Source organism: Filicampus tigris, chromosome 13, assembly GCF_054856515.1.
Source record: "Filicampus tigris isolate MCC_2025a chromosome 13, RoL_Ftig_1.0, whole genome shotgun sequence".
Taxonomy (NCBI): Eukaryota; Metazoa; Chordata; class Actinopteri; order Syngnathiformes; family Syngnathidae; genus Filicampus; species Filicampus tigris.
Genome location: NC_141229.1, coordinates 2,890,521 through 2,904,622, shown reverse-complemented (window position 1 = coordinate 2,904,622; position 14,102 = coordinate 2,890,521). Strand labels below are relative to the sequence as shown.

The 14,102-nt window shown below is 43.6% G+C and overlaps 1 protein-coding gene across 3 annotated transcripts in view; it reads left to right on the top strand.

Annotated features, from left to right (window-relative positions):
- Positions 1-398: 398 nt before the first annotated feature.
- The window catches only part of mta1 (metastasis associated 1), a 29,868-nt gene continuing 16,164 nt past the window's right edge, over positions 399-14,102 (top strand). Inside the window, exons 1-4 of one of the 3 annotated variants that reach the window (XM_086048649.1) lie at positions 399-614; positions 3,368-3,527; positions 11,256-11,323; positions 12,814-12,907. In XM_086048649.1, the coding sequence (XP_085904775.1) occupies positions 3,500-3,527; positions 11,256-11,323; positions 12,814-12,907 (190 nt within the window). In that variant the 5' untranslated portion in view covers positions 399-614; positions 3,368-3,499. Of the gene's footprint in view, positions 615-3,028; positions 3,528-11,255; positions 11,324-12,813; positions 12,908-14,102 lie in introns of those variants that run through there. The other 2 variants (XR_015089226.1, XM_086048648.1) reach the window with 2 other exon arrangements.

The following is a 14,102-nucleotide window of genomic DNA, read 5'->3' as shown; positions in this document are numbered from 1 at the left end:
CGACATCTAGTTATGGTAGCAGTATTTTAGGTTTACTGCCAAATGAACGAAAAAAAGATAGTTTGACATTTTTTTATTTAAAACAATAGCAACACATGTAGACAGACAATATAACAATAATCAAGGGCATTTTTTTTTTTTTTATCGCCTGTGAAAAACAATTTTACTGCAGCTTAGGTGTGACGGTCCTCTTCGGTGTTTCATCATCAAATTTACATGTATGTCTTTGTTTTCATACTGTCCTTAAAATATGTCCATAATTGTTTATCCGTGAGGTAACTTTGAACAGAGCATGACACAACTAAGACAACTAGTGAAGACAACTAAGAACTGTTTTCCAAATGTGGGTGTTTTTAATAATACGCTGTGCTCCTTTGAGAGTCCCTGCTTGTGTAAAGGAGGACCCCTGCTGGTAGATTGTGGTCACTACCACAATTTCAACAACCAACATTGTGCCCACCCACTTCGAAGAAATAGTAGGTCGACAGTTCCCTCTAGTGTCTTTTGCAGGTCATCACAGTCATAACGTCCACTTGAGAGCCTCCAGCCAATCACACAGCAAATGGACAAAAGTATTGGGACTACGGCTTTGACTTATTGGAAAGGAAAAGGAGGTAATGGTCGGAGAATGATGTCATTCGTTATAGTTTGTATATGTGATGGTTCAATTAACACTATAACAGTTAATGTAATGCATATTTTCTGGTAAAAGTGTCAATTCCAGACAAATCAAATCATATATTAGAAGAATAAAAAGTCTCCTCAAAATAGCATATTTTGAAGGATAAAAGTCATATTTTTAGAAAATGGCATATTTTTGATGATAAAGCTATACAATTTTTAAATGATGTCTTATATTTTTGAGGATCTAATTATGTTTTCCCGTTGTTAAATGTTTTATTTTTTGTGTGAAAAAGTCACAAAAATGCACGTTTGAGAAAAAAGGTGTATATTTTTGAGGGAAAAAGCATCAGTAAAAAGGTTGGACTTGTTAAGGTTCTGGTTCTGTGGTTAAAGGAAAAAAAAAAACACTCTCACACTACCGCCTTCGGAAAAAAAAGTTGTCCTTTTTTTCCATTTACAGAACATACGCCAGCTCTTCTGTTCCAGCTTTGGAGCTGCTATTTTGCAGTATCTTTGTGTAAAAGAGGCTAATCCAAACATGTTATCTTGGCAAAGGCGACCCACATACGCGGAAAACGTGGAATCGGCCTGCCTTTCTGCCTTTATTTTCACAAAAGGGACCATACAGCATCTCCTCAGCGCTGCAGGCACAGCGCCAACATTGAGACTGCACACTTGACCGGAGGGGGTGCGGGCCATTGGCTCTTTGGCGCTCACGTGACCACAAGGCCCAAGTCCCATGTGTCAGGCTCCAGTAATTGAGGCTTACACATGGTATAGATCAGATCGGCTCTGACCGCAGCATTCCGGCAGCAAGGAGAGGACGTATGCTTTTATATGTGCTAGCAAACGTCGCTAAAATGTCACGTTAAAGAGCCGTGATTTTGCTGGTTAGCCAGTGCCACACTTGAGAATAAACACGCCTTGTTATGCACGCTAAATCAAATTGTAATGCTTAAGCCTTTATATGATGGTCGTGTACTTCCATTGAGCTGAGGGATTTAGGATCAGCACTGAGTGCCTGGTCAATGGCTATTAAAGCTACAGGGTGTAACTTTTTTCGGTTTAAAAAAAAAAGAAGTCATTTTCACCCAAGCCACTACTAGAGAAGATAACTCTGTGCTGATTAAGCCTATCAGCTCCCTTAACATACTGCTGTATCTTTCAGTATTTTATCTTTTATATTTCGTGCCATGTGGCGACATTCCCACACTGGCACACCTGAAACCGGAAATGACACATTTGACCGAGGAATGCCCCTTCTGTCCGGTTTGTTAAAAGCTATAACTAGACATTATTTTTTATTTCAGAAGCAGAAAATAACCAACAATGATGGAATCCATCTTTTTTCCCCTCCAGCTGCCCTTCAAAATACAATAAAAACAATCGAAAATCACAAGGTATGGATAGCTGGGAATAGGCTAACCCTACGCAGGGGTCACCAATCTTTTTGAAACGTAGAGCTACTTCTTGGGTTTGACCTCTGGTCTACATCATAGCAAAGCAGAATTCCAGCCTATGGGGACAGAACTGCACTACAGTTTTAAAATTTCCATGCAATCTCTATGAATTGGATGTAAATTTCAACAAAAAAAAAAGGTATCGTTTAGATTTGATTAGATTATTTATTCATTCAGTAGGGGGCAGTGTACATTAGAAGTCAACTCAGATCCCTTCTTTACTATACTGTAATATGTTCTATGCGGCCCCACTAGTCCATACATGATATTGTGATGAATATTGTGTCTGTGGAATATGAATTAAGAAGCAACCGTTTTTATCCGTCTGACAGGGTGGCAATTTTGTCACTTGCTGTCGACTGAAAATGACATCACAGTTGCTCAGGGCTCATGTAATGACCAATCAAAGTCAGAAACAACCAAACAACAATCAAACTCAGAAAACAGGTGAGCCGTTATTGGTCGTTACCTGAGCCTTGTGAAACTGTGATGTCACCATATGTTCGTCAACAGTTTTAGTGGGGGGGTTTTTTCCAAGCAAATTTTGAACATGTTCAAAAACAATTCCTTTGCAAAGAAAAGTACAGGCGAACGTTTGCGATCTTGAACGAACCCTGACAACATCGCAACATTCGCAAATGCTAGCAAACGTTTGCCGCTCAGTGGGATCAGATGCAAAGAACATAATATTGGAAAGAAAATTTTGGAATTTGAAAAATTTTCGGTATTCCTTTGCGGCATACCAAAGAAGGATAAGTCATTTGAGAGCTGTAGTCTACTTTATTGCACAATAATTAGGGAACTTTTCTTTTTATCTTGCACTCGACAAATACTCCATATATTAAAAAACAAAACAAAACTAAAACTAATACTAAAAACAATAAGAACTAACCGACATATTTTCGAAAGAATAAAAACTAAGCAACTTGCTCTGAAAACGAATTCAAACTAACCGAATTTAAAAGACAAACAAAAGACAAAATGAAATAAAAAGTAACTATATTGAAAAATTCCAAACTGTTGTAACCCCGCTCCGTAGTCGGTCACGTGACTAACACGGCCCCACTTTAAAAACAAGCTAGTAGTAGCCTAAGGGGTACAAAAAAAGACAAAACAAAATTAAAGTACGATTAAGTGATAAGTTACAGCGGTGTATTTCGTTTTTTTTTTTTTTCGGTCGAGCTTCCGTCGCCGCCGGAGCCTGGCTCGGGTGTACTGTCTCTTTAAGGTCTCCAAGGCTGGTCTGTTTCGTATTGATCCGGCCACCATTTTCCAACACACAGCGGCGGCAGCGCAGCTAGCAACACGGCCCACCGACAGTCAGGGAAGCAGGCGAGCGGGGAGACAGCGAGCCGACCCACCCTCACGACCCGGAGAGAGGAGGCTTCTTTCTCCTCGGCACCGGCGGGGCAGCCATGGCGGCCAACATGTACCGGGTCGGAGGTAAGACAAAGTGAGGGGGGGAGGCGACGCTGCCAGCAGGCAGGTTTGTCTCTCTCACTCACTCACTGAGTCACTCAGTCACTGTTGAAGCCACCATGGTAAATTCTCTATTGATGCATATGTCTTTTTTCCTCCTCCTTCGTCTTCCCTCCTCCTCCTCTCCTCCTTCTCCTCCTCCTCCCGCTCCTTCTCCTCCTCCTCCTCGTCGTCGTCTATTTTACTCCCTGGAGGAGGTATGAGAGCCTTCCTCATGATGATGACTCGCGGCTGCCGATGAAGAGTCGTGTTTTTGTCTAACTTATATTGACCGCCAACGACCACATCTTTAAAAGTTATTATAAACTACTTTCGCCTTATGGCTTTAGTGGTTCGAACGCCCCACTCTGTTTCTAGCTTTCCCCTCTTATATACAAAGTGAAGGTTTGGAACTCCGGTGTGGCGCTAATGCTATGCTGAAATGTCTTTAAAAAAAAAGTCTTCGTGACACAATGAATGTGAAGCACAAAACATTAGGAACACCTGCAAAAAGGAGAGCGAGGGAGGTTGGGCATCCAGTCACACACGAAATAGTAGCCGGACAGCGCAATTGCTTTCCACGTGAGTGTCAAGTGTTAAACTTCCTACCCCTGTCCTGTCATTCCAGAATTCCCTCACGCACAGGCGTTGTTCATCTCTGATTGGACCTTCGAAGGCGAAATATCGCCCCAACGACTTTTAAAAAGTTGTCGGGTGGTGGCAATTGATTTGCAAGAAGTTGGGTGTCTGTTGTTAAACATCACACTTTTGCTCCGTCATTTTCAGAATTGCCTTTGTTCCAACTCTGAAAGTGAAATATTGCAGGGATGACATTTTCCCTCCCAAGTCTAACACAAAAAAATGCCAGTGTGACACACACACACACTGAAGTGGGCAACTTACATAATTTTGCTGGTCCGTCATCTATCTGCGGCCTGGGTACCCTTCCACCATTCGTCAGTCCTGACGAACCGATTTGTTATCGTCAGTTGGTCAGTCCGTCAGTTAAGCCCGTTAGTCTATCAGAAGTCCATTGGTCAGTTGGTCCCCCCAAAAAAACAGCAAAACGGCATGTCCGTCAGTGATGGGTGCGGTTAGTGACGATTGCTCTGACGGATGAAAATCTACTTCCATCAGTGTTTAGTCCGTCATTTTTAAAAAGTCCTCTGTCAATCGTCCACAAAATGGGCGTCCATCAGTGACGGACTGACGTACTCACCCAGTCCGTCGTCCACCTCGCATGCCACCCCGCATGCCCGCCTCGCATACAAATATTGGAAAAACATGCGATATGGATGTTGACTAGGGATGTGCGCGACTAGTCGTTTAACCGGTTAACCGTCTGCGATTTATTAAACGTTTTGTATTTTACTAGTCGGTTAAACTGCATTAAGAATCACGCATCTTGTTCCTCACGCCTCGACCTCTGTGAACAAGCTGAACACCAAGAGAGAATTGCTCCCCTAAAAGGGTACGTGGCACTAGAAAATAAAGTCGTTGCCTGTGTGCATGATAATGCACCTAACATGGCGAATGAGACCCTGCTGGACCGGGAGCCGGTACCATTACTCATTACATTATTCATAATAAATGCCATGCATTGCATTGGCAAATGTATCAGAAATGTATTTCTCTTTCAATTGTTTACTTTTATTCAGTAGAGTTTAAATGAACAAACTGTCCTGAATGTTCGGCTAAAATAGCCCCTACTGTAAATACACAAAACATTTGCATTTTATACTTTGAATTCAATATGTATTAAATTTCAAGATTTCTTGCTTATAGACTAGTCGACTAGTCGCAAATAAAATTTGAGACTAGTCGACTAGTCGCAAATAAAATTTGAGACTAGTCGACCATCCATCCATCCATTCATTATCTGTACCGCTTCTCCTCACAAGGGTCGCGGGGCGTGCTGGAGCCTATCCCAGCTGTCTTTGGGCAGTAGGCGGGGGACACCCTGAAATGGTTGCCAGCCAATCGCAGGGCACACAGAGACAAACATCCGCACTCACAATCACACCTAGGGGCAATTTAGAGTATCCAATCAACTTACCATGCATGTTTTTGGAATGTGGGAGGAAACCGGAGTACCCGGAGAAAACCCACGCAGGCACGGGGAGAACATGCAAACTCCACACGGGGAGGCCGGAGCCGGGATCGAACCCACGACCTCTGAACTGTGCGGCGGACGTGCTAACCAGTCGACCACCGTGCCGCCTACTAGTCGACCAGTCGCAAATAAAATTTGAGACTAGTCGGCGGGCAAATTAGTCAAAATTCCCATCCCTAATGTTGACGAGTGCGATATTGATATTATTGCGATATTTAGCATGTACCTAAAGAAATGACATTTTTCTCATCTCATGAAAGAAGTCATTTTTTTTACATGCAGCAAAATAAGCAAGCTCCATGTGTTCTTAGCCAATTAATCGAAATTCTCCGAGATAATCTGCAACTACCGGGTGGCGATGTGCTTTGAAGTTTGCACCCGACTGGCCAAATTCGTATAAAAGCGTACAATTCCATAAGAAAATGATTGCATGTCTTTGCGATATGCATATTGCACAGGACATTATTGCGATATGTGCATATATACTTACATAGATTTAGTAGATTTTGTACAGATGGCTTCACATATGCAAATGATGTCGTTTGTTGTCGTTTCTCCGCTGGTAGAGAAAAAATAGCGAGCGGGGCTACCTGAGGATTACGTCTTCCAGAGCGGCGTGGAAAGTTAACACTTCACCGGCCAACAAGTCTGCTCGGTTTCATGATCATCTTGTGTTGAAATGCGAGCTGTTAAGTTTGAGATGGCGTCCGTTGGAAAGTAATTTGCTTTGCGTGGAGGCTAAACGGCTGATTAATGGGATTTGGCTGACCCGTTCTCGTTTTAACTCCTTGGATTGTTGCACGCGAGCCGAGATGCATTTGAATGTCGCAATTAGGCCTAACGCAGCACGAGCAAATCTGCCGCTGAGTCCGCATAATCGTATTGCGTAATAAACACACTGCTTGCGCGTTCTTTTTCAATAATAATCCCGCCGAGAAGAAATCTTTGATTGAATGTTTCAGTGCAACGTTTTGAAAGACGGTCGCCGCTTTGCAAGACAATGCGGGCCCATCTCGGGAAAAGCAACGACTTCCCCGGGTGAATGAAGCCGGGACAAAGGCCGCCTTGGCAGGCCTTGATGTCTTTGTGCCACCCCTCCACCCCCTAAAACCACCCCCAATCCCCTGGTGTGGGCCGCAATCCGCACTTCCTGCACCCGCTGCCCGGCTTCCCGCCGCTTAGCGTAGGAAAATGTTGCCAACAAAGCAGTGGCTTAACTGTCCGTCTCAACGTCCCAGTGGCCCAGATGTTCGTTTGCTTTGGACCGGAGTCACCCAAATCTTGGATGTAGACTTGTGAGGGACACTCACAGGGTATGTTTACACCACCACAAAGTCGTAAAGACATGGAAGTTCAGACTTTGTCAAAACAATTCCTGTTCAAATGCAAAAAAATTTTGAAAAGATTGAAAGCCTGTAATGTCCATGTCTGGGCACCAGTTGGTGATGTCCTCCACAAAAAGGCCTTAACAAAGTAGCTGACCTTTGTCGCAGAATCCAACCAAATGGGATACTGCCGCAACTTGGTGTATGATGATGATGTGACTCCAGCTTCTGGTACTTGCCAGATGGTGGCAATTGCTTTCAACACGCGGTGGGAGAATTGAGTGAAATTCCATATATTTAATGCTTCCCAGCATTTTTGGGGAGATTATTTTTTTTTTTTTATTATATATATTTTTTTAGGGTTTAATTGCTATTTTTCCCAATGCATTTCAATCGGAATGGGATGCATTGTTTTCATGGACACTAAAAATATTGATCCGATTAGGACTACGTGTTCATGCGTCACATTTCCGATTGAAGTTGATTATTTTGACAAGCGCAGAATGACCAAAAATACCGGAAATTCTACTAGCTTCCGGGAACAACAGAAACGTGTATACTGATGTTACAAACGGGCACGGTAAAGACGATTGATTTCAGAAATTTCAGAATAAGTGTTTTCATGCGCGCCGATCAGATTATCAATCGACATAAACCACCCCTTTTGTTCGGAGTAAAATCTTAATCGGTATGGCCTTGATCTGCTCAGAATATTCCGAATGGGGTGCGTACATGAGGCATTATTATTCCGATCAGTTTTTTATTCCGAATAAATGTGTCCATGTAAACGTAGACAGTTATTATGCGGATTTTGCCTATTTATATACCGGGACGGTCCCAATCCCACACGAATAGAGGTGGTCAACTGTACACTAAATCTACAAAATGTTTGAATAGATTGGAAAGATTATTCCATCTTCTGATCAAATGGGTGATGAGTTATCGTTTTTTTTAAACTTGCTGATCGGAATTGTCTCCAAAGTCCTGATTGAATAAAGCCTGCATTTTAGCAGCTGTCACTGCAATTCATTGATACCGTGAAACTGCATTTTTTTTTTTTTTTGCTCAAGGTTATCAGTCCGTCAGAATCTGATACCGGCCTTTGCATAGTGACAATTGCTTACAACACAACAGGGCGGGAGTAGTGAGTGTCGGGTGTTAAAGTTTACACCCCTGTCCTGCCAGTCTGTATTTCCCTTAAGAACAGGTGTTGTTTTGGCTCGGGTACTACTGCCGAAGGCCTAAAGTTGCCAGGTCAACTTCTGACAAAAATGGTTGTCGTAGCGACAATTGCCTCCAACAAAACAGGACGCAAGAAATGAGTGTCTGATGTCAAAGTTAACACCCCAGTCCTGTCATTCCATAATTCTCTTAAGCACAGGCGTGGTTATGGCTCAGACACTACCGCCGAAGGCGTTTGTCGCCTCATCCTAAAAATCGCCAGCTTTAACAAGCAGCGTAAATGGGCCTCAGGGCTACTGTTTTCAGCTTTGACGTGAAATTGCACATAATATCAGGCACAGATAAAGGATACAAGCCACAAAAACACGCAAGAGTTATGGAAAGTCACATGGAGCGGTTTGCGTCCGGACAAGATGTCAAAATGCATCGAGAAATATTCAGTAGGTTTCTGAACTTAGCTGTGGTCTTACATGTTTTACAGCTTTGTTTCTGTCCGGGTCAGAATCAAGAACAAAAAAAAAAAATTGTCTGGATGGTTTTGTTGTTTTTGTTGTCCCATTGGGTCATAAAATCCTGTCAGCCTATCAAATCCAACCACTGTCATTCAGACAGATTCTTGATCCTGTGAGTTTGATACAACAAGATGTCACGTGTCACACATTGAAGTTTTGGTCTTCTGTTTCTGAAATATTTTTGCGACTGCGTTGATTCTTTACCTAGTGAGCACTAGGTCTTGGTGGCAGGTAGTGTCAGTGGTTCACAAAATGACATCATTTGGCCTTCCATTTCCAGTTTTCTTGCCACAGTCCTTTTCGGCTGGATTTTTTGTTTTTCGCGGGGCGTGGTGGTGGTTCGTCAATATTAATATTGTTATTTTGTGAAATCCTGCAAGATTAAACTTGTAATTGAACTCCCCAAAAAGTTAGTTTACAGCAAAAAAAATAAAATTTTTACAACTTTTTTTGGAACCACGTGTGGCATTAATTCTAATGAGTATGACTAGCTGGTGGCTCACACGTTTCGCCCGCCGCCCCCCCCCACCACCACGATCGTGTCTCACTGGCCTGGTTCAAATCAACTCGGCAGTCTCTCGGTAACACGCCTCGATTGGCCCAAGCCAACCTCGACGTCACTGTATCGGAAGCCCGCCGGTTGGCCGACGTTGGAAGCTGGAAGGTTTGATGGCGCGGGGGGAGGGGAGGTTTCATTTCCCGGGTTGAGGCGGCAGGAGGGATGATGGGAAACGGAGAGAGACGGAGCGACGCTGCTCGGCCCGCAGGCTCTCTCACGTGGCGGAAACTCCCAGCAGCCCCGCTCTCCACTTCTTACAACTTCTCAGTCGTTCCCTTCATGACAACTTTGTTCCCCAGCTTGGAAACAAAGAGGGACAACCCGGCGCTTCTACCTTTTTGACGACGAGAAAAGCACGAAATACACTCCCGTTGTGTCGCGATGTCATCTGGCTCGTGGTTTAATTGCTCCCTCGGCGCTGCCGCAGGCAAGCGTCCACATTTTTTTTTTCTCTCAGTTCTTTGGATTATAATAGTCTGATGAGCAGACTCGTGCCTCCATGATGTGATTCACGCTTTGATCCGTACAAGAAGGGACCAAAAAATTTTATTTTAACAGGGTTGACCTGAAAGCAAATAAAGCCGTACAAGGGTTTGATTCCCATCCCCAAGCCCGTATAAAGAAAAAATGGTTGGGTTGCGTCGTCAGGAAGAGCGTCCGACATTCAAACGGAGCCGAAATCTGCGTACCTATGTATGCTCAACGATAATGCGACAAAGTAAAGCTGTCATTTTATGTAATTAAAGCCGTGGTTTATGGGAAAAAGTCCTAATTGTAGGAGAACTATAGGAGAAACGTTGACATTATACTACCAAAATTTCACAAAAATCATCAAATTTTTATGAGATAGATTCAAATCCTAATTTTACAAGGAGAAATGTTAGGGATGCTCCGATCGATCGGCCACCGATCGTGATCGGCCGATTTGCGTGAAAAAAGTTTGTGACTGTAATATTTGATCAAAGCCTTTTATTGCCGACCAAAAATCTGACCACTTGCAACTTCGCAGGCTGTGTGCAGTGTTGCGTCACCGCCCCCTGATGCAGTGCCGTCACACCACAGTATACGCAAGTGACATTTTTGCCGCAGGGAGCCGCATCGTGGGTCTTATTTTGAAAATATACACATAATCCATGGTATCGGTATTCACCAATCTCACTCACGAACGGTCAGTATCGGAATCAGTGTCATAAAACCCTGATCAGAACATCGCTAATAAATGTGTAATACCATTAGAGACTTTTACTAGTCTTAAATTTTCAGTACGGTCGAAATATTAGAAGCTATAAGATCTGCAGTTTACGAATTAAAAACAAATATTTTCAGAGAATGATGAAGTGATTTCACAAGAATAGAAAATGTCTTATTTCATTCAAAAAATTGTTTGCGATTCTACAGGAAAGATTGATGTCTTCATTTTATAGTAACAAACGCGTAATTTGAAAAGTGAAGTCATAATCGTCGTAATCGTACACTGCCTGCACTGCAGACGTGGCATCTGTAAAGCTGAATTCTCCCTGTCGCCATTCCGTATCAAACAAACGGTGGCACTGCAAAAGGGGCTTGAGCTACGTCGTCGCCCAGGGGGTAACAGTTGGGGGATGGGTGTATGTGTGTGTGTGTGTGTATGTGGGCTTCGGGGGGGCCCGTGAGGAGAACGGTAGCTCCGGGCAGCCGACCAAATGTGCGGGGTGTAATCTGACAGTGCTCGGCCAAGACACATGCCGGGCTAAGACCGGGCGCCCCACCAAGCCCGGGGGGCCTGCGGGGACATCCTGGTGAGCACTAAGCCTCCGATGGGTCTGGACTTGTGCCAGCACCCTCACAAATACGCACAAATGGGGAACAATAACGTTGTATGTGCGAGTCCGGAGATAACGCGTGGCTCTGGATATTATTTCAAATTCAAATTGCACATTTTGTTTAAACGGTGGCTTCATTCAAGATGACTGATGCATCTTTTTTTTTTTTCTTGTTCCCCTTTCCCAATATTACACCCCCCCCTTCTCCTCCTCCCTGCAGATTATGTTTATTTTGAGAACTCGTCCAGTAACCCGCTGCTGATCAGGAGGATAGAGGAGTTGAATAAGGTGAGTGTGTGTGTGTTTTATTTATTTATCGATACGGTGGTGATTTAAAGTCCCGCCCCCTTCCCGAATGTAACTCTTTAAATAATTAACCGGCAGCCGTAGTCGGCCTGCACGGCTGCACAGCCGTTCCCGACGACTCTTTGCCTCCAAAACAGTCCATCGGTTTTAAGGAGAATGGAGCAATTTCCGGGGGTTGTCGTCCGTGACGTGGCAAGCGTTGGGACAGCTGTTCAACAGCCGCCTGTTCACCCACCGCGACACGATGTCCTCGGTTTACGGCGTCCCGATGTAGACGGTTTCGAGATTATGAATGACAAGCACTCGGCCACATGAAACAGGAAGTCACGTTTTGTTACTGTCATACTGACTGTTTTTTTGTTAGATTTGGGGATGTATGGCTTAGAAGTGTTTTTCATGCAACTGTTTACGAATGATATAGGTTAGCGATAGACTGCAGTGAGTTCCGACGTACGTTCAAATTCGGTTTATGTCACCACGGTAGTAAGATAACTCTGGTTGTGTCCATTTCCTGACTTCAACCCTGTAGAGCAAGCATTTTTACTTTGCATTTTCACCTTGTTCAAATCAAAATGTCCAACATCCTTTTCAATTTCTGGAATATTATGATAAACACGTAGACCTCATTTCATGTCAGTTAATGAAATTGGCACCGGGGGGGGGGGCGGGATGGGCATCTTTGATTTTGATTTTTTTTTTTTTTTTTTCACCGCTACAGTCCACTCGCATTGGGGCCAAATTGCGCAGTAACCCACTTGAACCAGCAGGCGGTGCTGTGCTGTGACAGAAGAATTTGCTATCCGATAGTTGATGCGCAGTACTGCCTCGTACCGTCTGGGTAGGAATTTAGAGAGAATGGAATCTTCATTTGATTTCTTTCATGGGATGAATAAAGTATCAATCTGTCTATGTATCGTATTTTTTTTTTCATTTATAAAGACTGAGGGCAAAAAGATTCCTCATATTGTAAAAAAAAAAAATATACCCAAATGATTCTGGTGTATTTGCCCATAACAAGATGCTCCATGTCCTTGTCATTACATTTGAATAGCGGTGCACTTTATTTACACATACATGGCTGGCTAAGGGCCACAGATCAATGTCTAAATGACCATTATTGCTTTTTTACGCTTAATTATTTACCCGCTCGCCCAACCCACCATAATCAATACGTTGCTGCCATCTTAAGCATTTCTAATGTAACACATAATGACATTTAAGCTTACGCTTGTTTTCATTGCGTCTCAAAAATGATGCGGGAAAGCACGTTATGATCCCATTAACAATGGCCGAAGCTGTGCTCGTGATTTTTGTGGCGTAAAATCGCCCCACGCCGCGTTTGCAGCCAAACTTAAGATTCAACCTCGCTTTTTAATGCGTTTTCATCTCTCGTCAATGTTGTGTGCCTCTGTGCTGTGCGCGCGACGGCACCACCTGTTGCCATGGTAACGCCGATTGTCTCTCCTCCGCAGACCGCCAATGGGAACGTGGAGGCCAAAGTGGTGTGCTTTTACCGACGCAGGGACATCTCCAGCACGCTCATCGCCCTGGCAGACAAGCACGCCAGTGAGTGACCGAACGGAACGCCGTCCCGAAAGAGACGCGGAGAGACCGCCGCGAGCGACACTATATATTTGACGTAAAAACAGATTGCGGCCCCTCCACGCAACACCTCCGCGTGTGCATATTTGCCTTTCATTCCCGTACTTGGAAAGTGGCTCTTGGAGCCAGTGCGGTACGCCTAAGTGCTGGCAGTCTTTTGAATGGCTTCCCGGCTGCTTCACAAGGACGTTGGCACTGATGGAGAAGTTTCAAAAATTGTGTTTGGAAACAAAGAGCTAATGAGAAATACTCCCAACATGGTACGAGCGGTCAGCATTTACTTGGCCATCAATAAGCCGCAGTGTGTTCCGCTTTCCATCGAATTGTTTACGAGGCTATACACAGTGAATCCTCACTATTCGCGGAGGTGAAGGACAAAGTGAATTGCATATATTGGGCGCCCCTCAATCTGTATGTGATTGCCGATCGCAATAGTTCAAATCAAAAACGCTTTCATATAATTCATTTGTAACATGAGTAAATGAGACGCGTTTTATAATCTTACACTTCAAAATAAATGGCTTACAGATCTTTTTTTGTGTGTGGGGGGGGGTGGGGGGCGGTTGCGAGGACACTGACATGTATGCTGCCGCTACGCAACCTGTAAAAATAACAATTGCTACTTTCTTATTAGCTATTTTATTACATTTTTGACGTTAATACAAAGATATTCTTGATTGCTTAATACATTTATGGCAAACGACTTTAGAGCTTTTGTTTGGTTAGTACCTTACGTTGCGTACGGAGCTGTTAGCACCTGATCAGCAGTTAACTCTCACCACTGCAGATACTCGAATTTTGTGCACGGTGTCCGGGCTCCAATTGGGCTATTAACAGAGCACAAAAATGCGCAGATCGGGGCGTTAAGTGAAAAGTTTTGCTTATGTTGTATTCAATAATTCACAATGAGATGAGTTTGTAAATGGCGGTTCAAAAATTGTCAAGGGTTCACTGTACTTTAAATGTCTACCCAAAAAATAATATTAATGCAATTTCACCAATTTTTTAAACTTACCAGTCATCATCAAATACTTCAAAGTGTCCAGCCAGTCGTCAATTGGCATTTGTTCTCCCGCTTCGCCGTTGCTAGTGTTTAAAGTACCGTACTGCCGTCAACTTTTTGGTCATTGTTTGTACATAAAAACAGAACAAGAAAATA